Source organism: Bubalus bubalis, chromosome 14, assembly GCF_019923935.1.
Source record: "Bubalus bubalis isolate 160015118507 breed Murrah chromosome 14, NDDB_SH_1, whole genome shotgun sequence".
Classification (NCBI taxonomy): Eukaryota; Metazoa; Chordata; class Mammalia; order Artiodactyla; family Bovidae; genus Bubalus; species Bubalus bubalis.
This window is the reverse complement of record NC_059170.1, coordinates 52,244,705-52,263,890: the sequence shown is the minus strand read 5'-3', so window position 1 is coordinate 52,263,890 and position 19,186 is coordinate 52,244,705. Positions and strand designations below refer to the sequence as shown.

Sequence of the window (19,186 nt, the reverse complement as noted above, 5' to 3'; positions counted from 1 at the left end):
AAGAAATATTTTATCTTCAGTAGGTATTAAAGAGGTACCTCATAGTCTCGCCATACCTACAATGACTATGACCAAATCACTGTGCTCATCCGGCAGTTATCTGCTCTTTTCCTCATCATTAATGCTGACTTATAAATGTGCATAGAGAAAGAGAATTATGCATGAAAGATTTCAAGACTAGGGAAATGCAGCGAATGGACTTAATAGTGTCCGTGCCTGAAATTACAGTATATTTGATTTAATGAATCTTTCAAAAGTATTCTTCGTAACAGAGAAATATGTATTATACATACCTTGTGAAGGGCTGACAGGGTGGGCTCATTAAAATCATATTGAAAGATAATCTGTCAAACTCTTCTAGTGTAATGCCCTAAGGAATGAATATTTGGGGTGGGGGGGAAAGAATATAAAAACATGCGTAGAAGGGGGAAAAAGGAAACATGCTAACTACAACTAAATATATCAGAAATTGTGACTGCATATTTATAACACTTAAAAGTTTATAAACCATTTAATACTTTTAAAATAAACTTCAGTTAAACTAACTTTCCAAAGTGATTTTGTGAAGGAAGTGGAGCAATAAGCTGAAGCTATAAAAGATTAAGTGACTTCCCCCAAACCCCAGGACCAGCCCAAGCAGAGCTGGAAAGTTAGATCCTAAGCATTTCATGCCTCTATGATACCTCAAGTCTAATTAAGACTGCTGTGATTTCAGGAATCAAACATGGAGAACTTTATTTCATAATGAATTTCAGCAGAAGATCTAGAGAATTATTAACACCTTTCTATTAATATTATTTATTTAGAAAAGGCGATGTACTGACCAGTCACCACTTCTCTCCTGTCTGTCTCTGTCAGTAATCACCAGACAGACAAGGGCCCCACTTTCCAATGTCTGCATACTGTTTTACAGTCGTGTGTAGTCAAAGAGCCTCAAAAGATTATAAACAAGATGAACCAAACAATGCCTACTGGGCTAAGTAGTTTTAAGATGTACTGTTTTGCTCCTTTATATACAGTATCAGAAGACAAATACAGAGAAATACAAATCATGGGTTTGGCCAATTCTCATTAGGCTCTGTTAGCATATACTGTTAGCCAGAAATTTAAAGCAACAAGCCCAGAATCCCAACATTCCTAGTTACATTTCTAAGAAGTTCCAGTTCATGAAAAAAGCAGGGAAAGCTTTATTCTGAGTTCAGAAAAGAGTTAACTTGTTGAACACATCAGTTGTCTCTATTGTATTCAAGTTTGAATGTACATGTCTATTGTTTTTAAATCACAGGCTTTTAAAAGTAGTTTAAGATGTATATGTAAAATGAAATGAAAATTAAATATTGAAAAGTTCCCAAAGCAACTCTAGAACCCAGAGTTCTAAAGAAAACAATCTGAAAATCATACACTCAAACTGTGTCACAAAACCTGGGGCAGAGCAGTACCATTATCACAGGTACTTAAGTTTCATAGCTAGTTAGCACAGGGCTGTTAATAAAAGCAACTTATTGACTTCACAACTGATTGTAGACTGATTAAAGCTAAATTCCTAAAATTAAAATAAAAAACAAACAACAACTTTTAACATTAGGAGCATCCTAAGTCTAGAATCTAAAAGAAGTAAACAGTTAATACCTCAATACCTGCAATTAGACATATAAAATTACAATTTTAAAGGATTTTTGGAAAGGGTGATTTTTTTTAATAGCACAACCCAAATGACAGAGAAGTTATGCAAAACATAATCACTCAATAAACCATTCACAACTATCTTTAATTTAGCAATCTAGGTCAGTGTATGTGACAGGATTCAAGAAAATAGTTACAGAGATGCATGGATTAACTCTAATAATTTGATATTTTATAATAACACTAATGGAAATATATTCTTTTTTCATAACCAGAGCATTCAAGTTAAAAAAAAAATCTTTGCTTTCAGAAAACATTAGATCAACTTCATGCAGTAACTTCATTTATCGAGTGTTGATGAGCAACTTTGTCACACTACTTGTGTTATTACTTCTCTTCTCAAAAAGCTTCCTGGTCATTCTTACACTTAATTTTCATTTAAACTTTAGGAAGAAATCGGTAGATTAGTAAACAACAACTTTTGACTGTTTTAGTGAATTTATTGTTAATCTAAAGAGACTAAAATATTGTGGCACATGGTAAATCTTCAATAAAAACTTACTGAGTGGATATTTCATGCTCTTTTCTGCCCTATGAACTCTGATGTTTTGTTCATGAATAATTTGTTCAAAATTACATGTTTTATTCAAGAACAGAACTTTCTTGCTCATTGTATTAATCCCCATTATAAAGCAATTTTCTATGACTCATAAATACATTTTGCCTTTAGATAGATCTTACCTAATATCAGTTCTGAAATACCTGTTATGCCTGGCATTTTTCCATTTTCTAGGCACAATATGTAGTTCATTAGATGATGTTCATAATCTAACTCACCAATATTTCAGAGTATCTATAATATGCTAAGCACTGTGATAGGTCTGGGAATACAATGATGCACAAACCCAGCAAGTTTTCAGCTCACATACTTATATTGCAGTAACTAGTAATTTTCCATCTCCTATCTAGCAAATTTGGAAAACTCAGCAGCGGCCACAGGACTGGAAAAGGTCAGTTTTCATTCCAATCCCAAAAAAAGGCAATGCCAAAGAATGCTCAAACTACCGCACAACTGTACTCATCTCACACGCTAGTAAAGTAATGCTCAAAATTCTCCAAGCCAGGCTTCGGCAATATGGGAACCGTGAACTTCCTGATGTTCAAGCTGGTTTTAGAAAAGGCAGAGGAACCAGAGATCAAATTGCCAACATCCGCTGGATCATAGAAAAAGCAAGAGAGTTCCAGAAAAGCATCTGTTTCTGCTTTATTGACTATGCTAAAGCCTTTGACTGTGTGGATCACAATAAACTGTGGAAAATTGTGAAAGAGATGGGACTACCAGACCACTTGATCTGCCTCTTGAGAAATTTGTATGCAGGTCAGGAAGCAACAGTTAGAACTGGACATGGAACAACAGACTGGTTCCAAATAGGAAAAGGAGTACGTCAAGGCTGTATATTGTCTCCCTGCTTATTTAACTTATATGCAGAGTACATCATGAGAAATGCTGGACTGGAAGAAACACAAGCTGGAATCAAGATTAGCTGGAGAAATATCAATAACCTCAGATATGCAGATGACACCACCCTTATGGCAGAAAGTGAAGAAGAACTCAAAAGCCTCTTGATGAAAGTGAAAGTGGAGAGTGAAAAAGTTGGCTTAAAGCTCAACATTCAGAAAACGAAGATCATGGCATCAGGTCCCACCACTTCATGGGAAATAGACGGGGAAACAGTGGAAACAGTGTCAGACTTTATTTTTCTGGGCTCCAAAATCACTGCATATGGTGACTGCAGCCATGAAATTAAAAGACGCTTACTCCTTGGAAGGAAAGTTATGACCAACCTAGATAGCATATTCAAAAGCAGAGACATTACTTTGCCAACAAAGGTTCATCTAGTCAAGGCTATGGTTTTTCCTGTGGTCATGTATGGATGTGAAAGTTGGACTGTGAAGAAGGCTGAGCGCCAGAGAATTGATGCTTTTGAACTGTGGTGTTGGAGAAGACTCTTGAGAGTCCCTTGGACTGCAAGGAGATCCAACCAGTCCATTCTGAAGGAGATCAGCCCTGGGATTTCTTTGGAAGGAATGATGCTAAAGCTGAAACTCCAGTACTTTGGCCACCTCATGCAAAGAGTTGACTCATTGGCAAAGACTCTGATGCTGGGAGGGATTGGGGGCAGGAGGAGAAGGGGACGACAGAGGATGAGATGGCTGGATGGCATCACTACTCAATGGACGTGAGTCTGGGTGAACTCCGGGAGTTGGTGATGGACAGGGAGGTCTGGCATACTGCGATTCATGGGGTCACAAAGAGTCGGACACAACTGAGCGACTGATCTGATCTTATCTAGATAAATACCAGATTTTAGTTTTATTACCAATTATCTTTTTAACTGTCCTGTTCTTGGTTAAAAACATACATGCACTTTTCAGGCCTGACCACACCACCATGACAAAGGCTTCACCCAGCAGGTGCTGGGCAAAGTCATCCTCCCCACTCCAGACTTTGTGCAAGGCCAGTGCCTGGCAGTCTCTGAGAGCAAGTGCAAGGTCTCCGGCCCCCTGGAAGGTCATGCTCTTCACTTATTTGCATTCCAAGGTCTCTCTATCTGTGGGCACAGAGTCCTCTTCAGCCACCATCTATTTCTGCCAAGGCCTCCTTCTGGGAGGAGGAGGAGCCCTTGAAGATACTTCTCTTGCTATGAATACCCAGCAAATCTCACTCTCTCCTCCAATACCAGGGGCTCCCTCAACTGTTAGCTGACTCCCATGTCTGCTGATCCACTCAACTTCCCAGCAGGGTGCTGTACCCTAGGGAAACACAACAGAGGGCAGGGCATAGACATTTTCTCTACAGCAAGTAATTAAGGCTTCACTCTTTCACTTTTGCCTTGTTGCTTTAATCAGCTACTCCGATCCCTGACAGCTCAGCTGAGCTCCTGACAACAATATGAAATAATGTCCTAAAAACCTACAGCTTCATTTATCTTTCAAAGAACAGACATATTTTTTGAGTCTCACTTTCCCTTCCTACTCCAATTATAGTATTTTTACACTGCAAAGATTTATGACACTCTCACCTTGCTTCCTGACCATAATTTCTTTCCTAACATGGCAGCTTTATTTCTGGGTTTTCCACTCTGATTCATCTCTTTCTTAGTTAGATTAAGTGACTGAATCATTTTTTTCAGTAAGGGTTCACAGGTAATACAGTTCATGAATTGTTGGAGGTTTTATTTCAGGAATGTTTTTCATTTACTTCTGTCAATGTTTTTGCCCCGTTTGTTTTGCTGTCTTTCATTTGCCACTCCGACATAGCTTTTATTTCTATAATGGTTTTATTTTTCTCATCTTTTTTTATTCTTCCCAGACCACTGACAGTTTTCAAGTCTATTGTCTTATTATTGCTTTTGAATGAAGCTCCAATACTTTGGCCACCTGATGCACAGAGCCGACTCATTAGAAAAGACCCTTATGCTGGGAAAGATTGAAGGCAGGAGGAGAAGGGGACAACAGAGGAAGAAGTGATTGAACGGCACCACCCATTCAATGGACAAGAGTTTGAGCAAACTCTAGGAGATGGTGAAGGACAGGGAAGCCTGGCACACTACAGTCCATGGGGTTGCAAAGAATCGGGCATGACTGTGACTGAACAACAATACATTTATTTGAGTTCCTGAAGATATCAAGTTTTATTTAAGGTTTCAAACTAATGGAGATGTGTGTTTGTAATTTTCTTCTGCTTCTTCATACAATTTTTCTGTAAATATTCTGCTTGTTTATGTTACTTCCTTCCTTCAAAAAGTACTCTATCAGCATAGCCTCAAAGGCTCCTTTCTAATTAGTAATACTCAATGGACGTGAGTCTCAGTGAACTCCAGGAGTTGGTGATGGACATGGAGGCCTGGCGTGCTGCGATTCATGGGGTCGCAAAGAGTCAGACACAACTGAGCGACTGATCTGATCTGATTTGATATGTATTTTTTTAATGGAGATCACTTGAATCTAGAAATTTGCTAAAAAGATGAAAGAAAGAGTAGGTACTTTGTCACTGCAGTTTCTGGGAAGACCCCACAAAGCTCTCTAACTTAAGACCATGCCTCTGTCCTTAACCCATGTTCTCACATTTAGAATGAGCAAGAAGTCTGCAGAGCTTGCAGTGATGTTTTCAGCCCAGTGATTCAGAATGTTTTAATGTCTCTTCTCTTCACTTTGAACAAACAATTTCTAGGTCTGCTTTGTCTCCTCCCTTGTCCTTCTCAAAGCTGCATGATGCACAGAGAGATCTAAATTGAATGTAACTTTGCCATCTTCATTCACTGTATCTTAGTGCCACTACATCTGACATTATTTTTCTCAGTTTTCTTTTTTGTTTTGGTTTCTGTTTAAATCCTATTTTCATTCATAATGGTTTCCCATCCCCTCTTTTCTCTTATTTCTATTAGGAAAAGAAATATAATTTTAGAATAGAAATATCTTGTCTTTGTCACATTCAATCAGAAGTCCCGAAGAAAACTGTTCACAAGTCCAACTTCTGCACTAAGCAGTAAGTTTCTGCAGGTAAAGACTAGTTCTCAGGCATATCTGTGTTCCTCTAAGGGCTCAATAACTTGCATGAAGTCAATGTTCTCAAATTTCAGTTGATCAGAATATGTTGTTTTCAGTTCAGTTCAGTTCAGTCACTCAGTCATGGCTGACTCTTTGTGACCCCATGGACTGCAGCCCACCAGGCCTCCCTGTCCATCACCAACTCCTGAAGTTCACTCAAACTCATGTCCATTGAGTCAGTGATGCCAACCAGCCATGTCATCCTCTGTCGTCCCCTTCTCCTCCCGCTTATGAAACTTAAAATCTCTTAAGTCTGTCATTACTCCTAAGTTCTCCATTAAACTTCCAACTACTTTTTAAGCATGACCCTCAATGTACTTCTGATACATGTGATCTAGACATGACACACACTTTCCATTACAGAACAGGGCTGAAGAGAACATCCAAGAAGAGACTAACAGCTGTAGGAAGGCACATCGACTTTTTTCTCATAGACATGGTTTTAATGAACTGATTCTCTCTTCTCAAATGAGTGGGAGGTACCTATCTCCATTCTTTCCTCTCCCTAGTATTCTTATTTCATATGCAGATAATATGACTTATTATCATCTCTTAAAACTAGTATTGAAATAGAGCTATCGCTAGAAAAATGGTTACATATATATTATTCTAAATGCCCCCAAATTTCTTCTGGTATGTAGTTGGGAACCCCAAATATGTAAAGTGTCTCACAGTTTCCCTTAGAAGGTAAAAAAGAAAAAAGGTTAAGTCATCAAACGTAATGGGTGCTTTACTGAGATTGTGTTGTTGTTTCATATTTTGTTCAGTGGGAGAAAACCCTTGCTGAATTGGACATTTGGCCGCATCAACTTTTAAACATTTACATTAAATTTAAACTCAGATGCAATTTTTTAAATAAAATAAATTTTGCTATCATAATCTATGTCACAGAAATTTTGGAACCTAAATGCAGATTGCCTACATATGAGTCAATCCAATTACTTTTCAGCAGCTATGTTTCTCCTGACCCTGTATTTACTTCTGCCCTACGTCCATGATGAGACTGGCAGACTTAGTGCAGTTTGCCATGATGTTCATGAAGTGAACTCTACCAGTTACTGGAAAGATGATATTATACCCCTAGTACTTCTCTCGATGAGGCCCGTGCAGAAAAATATTCTGTTCTCAGTATCAGTGACAGATGTTCTTCAACACATAATTAGATGACTTTTACCTTGTAAATACCCAATCACAGAGCCAGGAAATGGCCCTATTTCATATCCAGCTAAAAGAAAGCTTAAGACAAACCTGTTGGATACACAAAATGTGGTACATCCATATAATGGAATATTATTCAGCCATTAAGAGAAATGAAGCACTGACACGTGCTACCACACTTCTGTATGGAAACACGCTAAGCGCAAGAACCCAGACAAAAAAGGGCCACATATTATATGATCCCATTTACATGAAATGCCTAGAAAAGTCAAATCCATAGAGGCAGAAAGTAGATTAGTGGCTTCCAGGGCCTGGAGGGAGGGAGAAATGGGAGTCACTGCTAATGGGCACCAGATTACTTTTTACGGGGATGAGAATGGACTAGAATTAGAAAGTGGCAATCTTTACACAACTTTGTCAGTAAATGAAAAAAGAAAAATGCTAAAAGTATACACTTTAAAGTGGTGGACTTCATGGTATAATGAATTGTTATCTTAAATAAAATTTGTGAGACTTTTCCTTCTGCCTGGAGGGAGTAAATTCTAAGAGACTTACTTTCCTTCTGTAAATAAACTAGAAAACTGGGAGAAATGTAATAACTATTTTCAGATATTGGACCACAGGCAGATAGGACTACCATTCCTTGGAAAAAGACAAAAAAAAAAAAGTTGAAGATAATTAGACTTTCTACCTGGAGATAATTTCCACATAGCAGTGAAGGGAAAAGACACTCACACTGTACCTGGGAAAGAAGATGAGCTGAAGAGAGACACTGGCATTCAAGGTCAAGGTGACTAGAATTTGCAGAGCAAGACTACCACACTAAAAGAAGCTGCATAAGTAATGAAATACAGAAATCTGCATAACATTCCCTTTGAGTGTCCTGCTGAGCATACCTGTGCATCTATCAGGCAAAATGCTTGATAGACCAACTGCCAGGAAAAGAACCATTATTGGGAAGCTGTAAGCCAAAAAAATTCCCAGATCTCAGGGCAAGAGATCATTTGAGTTACCACCACAACCTAGTTGAGAACATTGGACACTCAATAGCTAGCAATCAAAGAAAGGTCGCATATTAATAGTAAGATTAGACTGCTGCTGCTGCTGCTAAGTCCCTTCAGTTGTGTCCGACTCTGTGCGACCCCATAGACGGCAGCCCACCAGGCTCCCCCAACCCTGGGATTCTCCAGGCAAGAACACTGGAGTGGGTTGCCATTTCCTTCTCCAATGCATGAAAGTGAGTTGCTCAGTCGTGTCCGACCCTCAGCGACCCCATGGACTGCAGCCTTCCAGGCTCCTCCATCAATGGGATTTTCCAGGCAAAAGTACTGGAGTGGGGTGGCATTGCCTTCTCCAAAGATTAGACTATCCTTATAGTAAAGGCTACTCCACATACACTCTGAAATGCTTAAAATAAGCCTCAAAAAGAATCAAGATGATCTGAAATTAACTTCTTCTGAGAACAAAATTCAACAGTCTTTAAAAGATTACAGTAAACTCCAGCACTCAAAAATGTAAAATGTACAATGTTAGGCTACCAATAAAAAATTACTACAATGCTAATTAAACAAGATAATGTGACCCATAACAAATGGGGGTGAATGGACGAAGAATCCATCAATAGAAACAAACCCAACAATGACATGCTAGAATTAACAAAGTTTTTAAAACAGTCATTATACATATCATTAATTTGTTCAAATACTTAAAAGAAAATGAAAGTATTATAAGGAGACAAGAACATAAAAAAGAATTAATTGAAACTTCTAGAAGTGAAAAATATCTAAAATGAACAGTTACATATCAAAAAAAAACCTCTTAAAGATACAGCAATATAGTGTGCTTCTAAAACAAAGCAAACAGAGTAGAATAGACTAAAAATGAACAGTCTCAGTGAATATGAAGGGATCTTATAATAAATCTAATTGAAATGCAAGGACAGGGAATTCTCTGGTGGTCCAGTGGTTACGACTCTGCGCTTTCACTGTCAAGGGCACAGATTCAATTCCTGGTCTAGAAACTAAGATCTAGCAAGCCACATGGCACAGCCAAAAAAAGAGGCAAAATTAAAAGGATGGATAAAATATATGCATACAAACACTAACCATAAGAAAGCAGAAGTTATATTAATTTAAGAAGCTATATTAATATCAAGAAAGTAGACTTCAGAACAAGAAATAATTCTGAGGGATAAAGAGGAATATTTCATAATGATAAACAGGTCAATTAATCAAGAAAACAATCATAAAGCATATACACTTAATAAAAGAGCTCTGGATAAAATGAAGCAAAAACTAAAAGGAGTTAATAGACATTCACAGTTGTGCTTGGATATTATAACATTCTCTCAGCAATTGATAGGAAAAAGTCAGGAAGAATACAGAAAAATTGACAATACTATCAACTAACTTGACCCAAATGACATTTATAAATGTCCACTCAACAAAAACAGAATACACATTCTTTCCAACAGGACACAAAGCATTCACTAGACAGAGTGAATTCTGGGCCATAACACAAGTCTCAACCAATTTAAAATAACTAAAATCATACACAGTATGACATCAATAAAACAGAAATGAGAAATCAGTAACAGAAAAATTCCTAAATATTTGGAAATTTTAGAACCATTCTTACAAATTAACACATAAGCCAAAGACAAAATCAGAGGGGAAATTAGAAAATACTTTGAGCTGAATGAAAATGAACATAAGACATATGAAAATTTGTGATTTGTAGCTGAAATTTAAGAAAATGTATGACATTCTATGTTTGCATTAAAAAAGAAACACAAACTCAAGTCAATCATCTAAAGTCCCAATGCAAGCAGTGTAACAGAGAGTAAATTAAACACAAAGTAGAAAAGAACAATAAAGATGAGTAGAAATTAGTGAAATAGTACAAATGAATAATAGATAAAATCAATTCCATCTAAACCTGTTTACTTGAAAAAAGCAATAAATTTGGTAAGGCTCTAGCTTTAGTAGTAGAGGAAAAAACAGAAAAGATAAAAATTACTAACATTAGGAATGATAAACAATGGATATAAGGAAATACGAACAACGTTATGCCAATATGCTTGACAAATTAGAGTAAAAGATAAATTTCTCCAAAGACACAAATTTCCAAAACGGAATGAAAAATAAATAGAAAGCCTCAATAGTCTTATAACAGATAAATAAACTCATAATTTAAATGGCAAGAGTACTGGAGTGGGTTGCCATTTCCTTCTCTAGAGGATCTTCCTGACCCAGGGATCAAACCCAGGTCTCCCACATTGTAGGCAGACACTTTACTCATAATTAAAAACCTTCCCACAAAGAAAACTACAGGTCCAGATGGCTCCACTGATGAAATGCTATTATTTATAGACGATCTAATACTTGTTCTTCACAGACTCTTAGAGAAAATGAGTCTGTGAAGCCAACTGGGTTGGCCAAAAAGTTCATTTCAGTTTTTCCATACCATCTTACAGAAAACCCAAACAAACTTTCAGCCCAATATAAAGCTAGTATTGATATTGCCCTAATATCAAAACCACACAAATATTTTATGAGGAAAGTAAAAAAGTCACCTACAAAGATAAATGTAAAAATACTTAATAAAATATTAGCAACTAGGATGCAGCTTAACATAAAACTGATTCTATATCATAAAAAAGTCAGACTTACCCTAGGAATGTAATATTGACTTAACATTCAAAAAAGGAGTTGATATGATCGCCATATTAACAGAATAAAAGGGCAAATTATATAATCGTGTTAAATGATGAAAAAAAAGTTTTTGACAAAATTCAAAACCTATTCATTCATAATACAAATTCTTAGAAAATGAAATAAAAGGAAATTTCCTCAACTTAATAAAAGGCATGCTCATACTCAGTCACTTCAGTCATATCCGACTCTGCGACCCCATGGGCTGTAGCCCGCTAGGCTCCTCTGTCCATGGGATTTCCCAGGCAAGAATACTGGAGTGGGTTGCCATTTCCTCCTCCAGGGGATGTTCCTGACCCAGAGATCAAACCTGTGTCTCCCGGTTCCTCTCATCAGATCAGATCAGATCAGTCGCTCAGTCGTGTCCGACTCTTTGCGACCCCATGAATCGCAGCACGCCAGGCCTCCCTGTCCATCACCGACTCCCGGAGTTCACTCTGACTCACGTCCATCGAGTCAGTGATGCCATCCAGCCATCTCATCCTCTGTCGTCCCCTTCTCCTCTTGCTCCCAATCCCTCCCAGCATCAGAGTCTTTTCCAATGAGTCAACTCTTCGCAAGAGGTGGCCAAAGTACTGGAGTTTCAGCTTTAGCATCATTCATTCCAAAGAAATCCTAGGGCTGATCTCCTTCAGAATGGACTGGCTGGATCTCCTTGCAGTCCAAGGGACTCTCAAGTCTTCTCCAACACCACAGTTCAAAAGCATCAATTCTTCGGTGCTCAGCCTTCTTCACAGTCCAACTCTCACATCCATACATGACCACAGGAAAAACCATAGCCTTGACTAAACGAATCTTTGTTGGCAAAGTAATGTCTCTGCTTTTGAATATGCTATCTAGGTTGGTCATAACTTTCCTTCCAAGAAGTAAGCGTCTTTTAATTTCATGGCTGCAGTCACCATCTGCAGTGATTTTGGAGCCCAGAAAAATAAAGTCTGACACTGTTTCCACTGTTTCCCCATCTATTTCCCGGTTCCTCTCATAGAAGCATTTAAATATTTTTTTTTTTAAAAACCCAGTTTCTAAAGCTACTGCCATCCCTCTGACCAATTCTTCTCTTGTTTTTGAAATTCTCTCCTACCTTGACTCTTAACACTCCAAGACCTATTTCTCCTCCAACCTCTTTGCCAGTCTTCTTCTCCTTTCTTCACCTGCTTCTAAATATCCATGTTCCTCTAAACATGTAATACATGAAAAATATACAACTAACATCTAAGATGTTAAATGATAAATGACTAAATAATTCTCCCCTAATATCTGGCAGAAGGCAGGGATGTCCAATGTCACACTTTTTATTCAACATTGTAAAGAAGGTCCTAGACAATGCAATAAGACAAGGAAAAAGTCATACTGGTTGGAAGGGAAAAGTATAACTTTTTTTCCTCAGACAATATAACTGTATATGCTAAAAATCCTAAAAAATCAATATTAAGGTTATCAGAACCAATAAGTTAATATAGCAAAGTTATAGGATACCAGATTAATAAATAAATATTACAAAATAGTAACTAAATACTACAAAATATAGCTGATACAAATTAATAAAGACCTAAATAAGTGAAGAGAGATACCATATTCATAAACTGGAAGATTATTTTATGAAGAGATCAGTTCTTCCAAAACCAATCACTGAAATTTCAATCAAAATACCTTTTTTAGGTAGAAATTGGCAAGCTGATTCTGAAATTTATACAGAAATGTAAATTAGAGAGTAGCCAAAATAATCTTAAAAAATAAATTCAGAATTTTGAGAACTTACACTGCCTGAATTTAATATATATTATAAAGCTACAATAAACAATAGTGTGTTATTGATATAAGGATAAAAACATAGATACTACTGAAGAGAGAATTCAGAAATTTACTCACACACATATGATCTATTTTTTAACAAAGATGTCAAAGAATTTGTGGAAAGGATAGTCTTTTCAGAAAATGGTGTTAGGATAATTTTATATGCACTTAAAAAAAAAATTTACTCCTACCTGAGACCACACACAAAACGTAACCATTTAAATGGGTCATAAACCTAAATGTAAAAGCCAAAGCTATAAAACTAACAGGAAAAAATGGAGTAAACAAAGACTTTGCAAGACAGAAAAAGTGTCCCATAAAAGAGAAAAAAAAGATAAGTAACTCCTGCACTTTGTGAACACAGTTAAGGAAAGACAAATTACAGAATTAAAGAAAATATTTCTGACAAACAATGTGAAACCAGAAAATGTCAACATTTTTTAAAACTAAATGATAATAGCACAAACATCAGTTCAGTTTAGTTGCTCAGTCGTGTCCAACCCTTTGCAACCCCATGGACTGTAGCGCGTCAGGCCTCCCTGTCCTTCACCAACTCCCGGAGTTTATCCAAACTCATGTCCATCGAGCCGGTGATGCCATCCAACCATCTCATCCTTTGTCATCCCCTTCTCCTCTCGCCTTCAATCTTTCCCAGCATCAGGGTCTTTCCTAATGAGTCAGTTCTTTGCATCAGGTGGCCAAAGTATTGGAGTTTCAGCTTTAACCATCAGACCTTCCAATGAACACTCAGGGCTGATCTCCTTTAGGATGGACTGGTTGGATCTCCTTGGAGTCCAAGAAACTCTCAAGAGTCTTCTCCAACACCACAACTCAAAAGCGTCAATTCTTTGGCACTCAGCTTTCTTTATAGTCCAACTCTCACATCCATACATGACTACTGGAAAAACCATAGCCTTGACTAGAAGGACCTTTGTTGGCAAAGTAATGTCTCTGCTTTTGAATATGCTGTTTAGGTTGGTCATAGCTTTTCTTCCAAAGAGCAAGCGTCTTTTAATTTCATGGCTGCAGTCACCATATGCAGTGATTTTGGAGCCCAGAAAAATAAAGTCTGACACTGTTTCCACTGTTTCCCCATCTATTTCCCATGAAGTGATGGGACTGGATGCCATGATCTTCGTTTTCTGAATGTTGAGCTTTAAGCCAACTTTTTCACTCTCCTCTTTCACTTTCATCAAGAGGCTCTTTAGTTCTTCTTCGCTTTCTGCCATAAGGGTTGCGTCATCTGCGTACCTGAGGTTATTGATATTTCTCCCGGCAATCTTGATTCCAGCTTGTGCTTCTTCCAGCCCAGCGTTTCTCAAGATGTACTCTGCATATAAGTTAAATAAGCAGGATGACAATATACAGCCTTGACGAACTCCTTTTTTTATTTGAACCAGTCTGTTGTTCCATGTCCACTTCTAACTGTTACTTTCTGACCTGCATACAGATTTCTCAAGAGGCAGGTCAGGTGGTCTGGTATTCCCGTCTCTTGAAGAATTTTCCACAGTTTAGTTCTACTGGAGAAGGGAATGGCAAACCACTTCAGTATTCTTGCCTTGAGAACCCCATGAACAGTATGAAAAAGCACAAACATACCAAACAATAAAAAAAAAAAAGTAAAAAAGAAATTTCATCAAAGAAGACATAGAAATGGCCAATAAAAAAAGTACTCAACATTATTAGTCACCAGGGAAATGCAAATTAAAATCACAATATCACTGTATGCTCACAAGAGAGGCTAAAATTTAAAAGATTGACAATAGCAACTTTTGGTAAAGATGTAAAATAACTGAAACACTTAAACACTGACTGTGTGACTATAAAATGGTATGAACACTATGTAAAACAGTTGGCATTTTCTCATAAAATTAAAGAAGTCTATCATACACTCGAGCAATTCTACTCCTTGGTATTTACCCACAAGAAAAAAAAAAGTCCACACAAAAACTTATACATGGATCTTCATAGCAACCTTTTTATAATAGTCAAAAACTAGAAACAATCTAAATGTCAAACATGTGAACGGATATACATTTTGCAATATGAAATTTCCACAAATACCTGTACATACAGAATATCACAAAATAGTAATTAAGAGGCAACTACTGATTGATACAACACAAAAAACATTACCCTAAACAAAAGAAGTCACACTCAAAAAAATTACACTCATGATTTTATTTATGGTATACTAGAAATAGAATATTTAAATTGTAATGACTGAAAGCAGATCAGTGGTTGCTAGGGCTGGGTAAGAGACTGACACTTAGGAACATTTTAGGGTAGTGGATGTTGTATGAGTGTGTGTGTACTGTCTTGTCCAAGTCTTGCAACCCCATGGACATTGGTCAAAACTCAAACTATACACAAAGAGTACAGTTTCTTGCATATAAATTACAGTTTCATGAGAAATATGTGTAAAATTTTGCACAACATAAGACTGGGAAAAAAAACACAATTTCATATTACACTGTATTTTGAAAGTAATAATGCATTAAATACTTCTGCTGAGTTCATCACAAGCAAAAAACTATCTTTAACTTTGACAGGCGTCAACAAGAAGAGAGTATCATGGAAACATATACACTGCCATATGTCAAATAGATAGCCAGTGGAATTACAGTATGACTCAAACTCAAACTGGGGCTCTGTGACAACCTAGAGGAGTGGGATGGAGTGAGAGGTGGAAGGGAGATTTAAGAGGGAGGGGACATATGTATACTTATGGCTGATTTATGTTGATGTATTGCAGAAACCAACACAATATTGTAAAGTGATTATTCTTCAATTAAAAATAAAAATAAAAAAAATTTTTTTTTAAAGTAGCATTCAGTAAGTATTGGGTTGGCCAAAAAATTCACCCCGGTTTTTGCCTACACCTTTACAGAAAAACCTGAATGAACTTTTTTGGCCAACCCAATATATAACCAATGATTTTTTTTCATTTTCTCTTTTTCCCCTCCTGCTATGTATATATTGTACCTGCTGCTGCTGCTAAGTCGCTTCAGTCGTGTCCAACTCTGTGCGACCCCAGAGACGGCAGCCCACCAGGCTCCCCCGTCCCTGGGATTCTCCAGGCAAGAACACTGGAGTGGGTTGACATTTCCTTCTCCAATGCATGAAAGTAAAAAGTGAAAGTGAAGTCGCTCAGTCGTGTCTGACTCTTAGCGACCCCATGGACGGCAGCCTACCAAGACCCTCCGTCCATGGATTTTCCAGGCAAGGGTACTGGAGTGGGGTGCCATTGCCTTCTCCGTACTGTACCTGAGTACTGGTTAAAAATTAAGAATTAAGCCAAGTTTAATATCATTATAAAACTAAACATTTAGAAGTAGAGTATATGCTTACTTTTCAATTCTTTCAAGACCAAATTACTGATCGTATCTCTCTAAAGCTAGAAATTTTTAAAAAGGAAAAAAGAAAAAAAATAACATACTACCTTCTGACAGAATTAAAAAATATAAATTTAATTCCCTTCTCCTAAACCTTTTCATTTATATATGACTTATCTTCAAATGAAGACACCAAAAGTCCGTATCTTGCAGTATTCCTCAGTCACATTTTTACGTGCTATATACTTATTAGAAGAGCAATAAGTGTTACTCACTTCAATCGTCTTGGCCAGGAGCTGTGTGTGAGGAAAATTGTACTTGTACACTTCATTAGCAACGGTGTTGACCTCAACAGCAGCCACCACTTGTGCAGGTATACAGCTTTCTGCAATGATAAACGGAATACCTTAGAATGTCAAGTCCTGAAGATCCATTTGTTCATGATAGAAAAGGGCTAAAATAACAGAATTTTGTAGTACATTTCCTCACTTCCTCAATTATCTAGTCAGATCTCAGGTTGTCAGTCGACAACAAAGCCAGGAAGAACCAGGTAGGAAGTGGAATATTTATGTACCTCTCATTCATCTCTCTCAACAATATTCTGGTGTCAAAATTAAGACAAATGTTTCAGTCATTTTCTCTCATGTTTGCTTTCCTTCCTCCATTAAGGTATACATTTATGAGTCAAATGGAAAGTTTTCCTAAATTAAACCAAAAACACAAAAGTGAAAGATATTCTTAAAAGCCGAATGGCTTGGAAATTTAGAAATTAACTACAATTTGTTCCTCATCGTCTAACATTAATACAGTTCTGCTTCCCACTACCACTGGAAATACTTTTAGGTAAGTTTTGGTAAGTTTCAGGTAAATTTTTTTTTAATAGCTTTATTAACATGTAACTCACATATCACAGAATTCACTCCTTGAATGCTTAGGTTAAGTTTTTAAATGGAATGAAAAATTAATTTGTGTCCACATATAAAAATTTCACAGACCAAAATTTAAAAATTTTGACAGATCAGGAGAGAACATAAGAAGAGCAAGAGAAATTGCTCTGTCTTGCAGCTGAAGAAAGGCGTTTTTCATAATGCTTTTAAATTCAGAGAATTTTGGTATAGTCTTAAAATAGCAGTCAAAATTTGTAACTGCTGTTGTATTTTGCAATTACCACCCTCTTTGCACTTCTTTCTCAAAACACATACAAACCCAATTATGTGTAAACCCTGTCCCAAATCAGTAGAAAATGTGAAGAGTTCTTGAAATAAAAGTATTGGAGAGGTCTTAGGAAAATCATCAGAGAAAGTATTACAAAGTTAAATAGTAGCTCCAAATAGCTATTTCTTTAATAACCATTTCTTTTAATAGTTAAATTTGGCAGCCCAAATATCAAAAAATTAAAGAGAAAAACATTAGGATGGGAGGAACTAGGCCGCATGTAACAAGGACCTGGAAATAAAAACCAGATCACAGAAGATAGGGCAAAGAGGAAGCAAACACACACTCAGAAACAATCACAACACTACACTGAGGCCTAGGAAAGATGATGCCAGAGAGAAACAAGGGGATAAATGCATCCAAGTAAATATTTACTACACGTCTACTACCAGGCTCAAGAACCTGGGCTAGGACCAACTCTCTCTAGGTACCCTGCTGCCTTGTATATAGGTCACTGGAAGCTTCACGGTCCAGTTAGTAATATCATAGGCAGCTGCCTCTGATTGAGTTTAAATCCAATAATTAATCTGCCTTCGTATAAAATAAATTTAAGTTCTAAATTATATCTTTGTCAAAAGTATCAGAGAGATCTTGAAACATAAATGAAGAAGGCTTTTAAACAAATAACAAAAATTAGTATGTAAGAATCAATTTGCAAAATCACAAACCTTATAATCAAGGTTAAGAACTAAGCAACTACTAATCATTGTAAGAGAGCTGGGAATTAAGTAAATTTCATTGAACTATTCCACTGTGTTGCTAAATAGGAAGTGTTGTAATCAGCATGATGCCGCCTGCTTGCATTGCTATTATATATACAGCAAGCTGGGAATGCCTGGAGTTAGTTGATATGATTTTTCTCTTTTTACAGGCTGATTGAAAACCCACAGTGATGTGCCAAATCTGTACCACAATCAATAATTAATTTTATGTTCTTGTATTATGTGCCCGGAAGACATAAAAACTGACAAAAAAAAAAAAAAAAAAAAAAAACTGCCCAAGGCGTGTTTTATGTGGTGATACAAAAACTGATGAACCAAAAATTCTTTCTCAGAAAACAATAGATTTTTAAAGTCAATAAACAAATGCACTGTGTGCACATATTTTATACTGTAATAAAATTACGATCTACCACATGACCTAGAAAGTTATTTCCATGATGAAAAATAAACATACTAAGATCTTCCTGACACTAATTCACCCTGCCTTTTCAAAACAGAATTGTTTTGAGGTATGAGTGTGTTAAGGAAAAAGTTAAACTACTTAAATAATACTCTTAAAAACCATGCCTTTCAATTCTACCAAAACCTTAAACTGAGCTCCAAAGACAAGTTGTCTTGATATTTCTTACCGTATACTTTAAATCTATAGCCTCCAAAAATTTTTGTTAAGCTACAAACACAGATTTTGAAAGTGTTTTAAAAATTCAAACAAATATAATTCAGTAGATTTTGCCCAAGGGAGCTCTATCACTTTAAGTGGTCCAAGAGTAGTCATTCTCAGAGGGGAGAGGGTTGGGGAAAAAGAGATACACAGGATCTGTTGGGAAAGTAGAAGGGAAGGACGTATTTTCAGTATTTTGATCTATTGCTTTACCTGGATTTTATTCATGATATTTCTGGTTTATTATGGATTGCATATTTGTTAATATTAACAGGAATCATAGATTTTAAAAAAGGTGAGATACTGTATAATTAGATGAACATAGCATAAATTATTTTTAAAAATTGTCAGATC

The 19,186-nt window shown here is 36.7% G+C and overlaps 1 protein-coding gene across 4 annotated transcripts in view; it reads right to left on the bottom strand.

Moving 5' to 3' along the window:
* Positions 1-19,186, bottom strand: part of TRDMT1 (tRNA aspartic acid methyltransferase 1) — a 90,752-nt gene that overhangs the window by 14,637 nt on the left and 56,929 nt on the right. For 2 of the 4 annotated variants that reach the window (XM_044928092.1, XM_006052365.3), the window contains exons 2-3: positions 16,510-16,619; positions 294-370 (exon numbers count right to left, since the gene is read on the bottom strand). In XM_044928092.1, coding sequence (XP_044784027.1) covers positions 294-331 — 38 coding nt within the window. In that variant the 5' untranslated portion in view covers positions 332-370; positions 16,510-16,619. The remainder of the gene's footprint in view (positions 1-293; positions 371-16,509; positions 16,620-19,186) is intronic. The other 2 variants (XM_044928091.1, XM_025264343.1) reach the window with 1 other exon arrangement.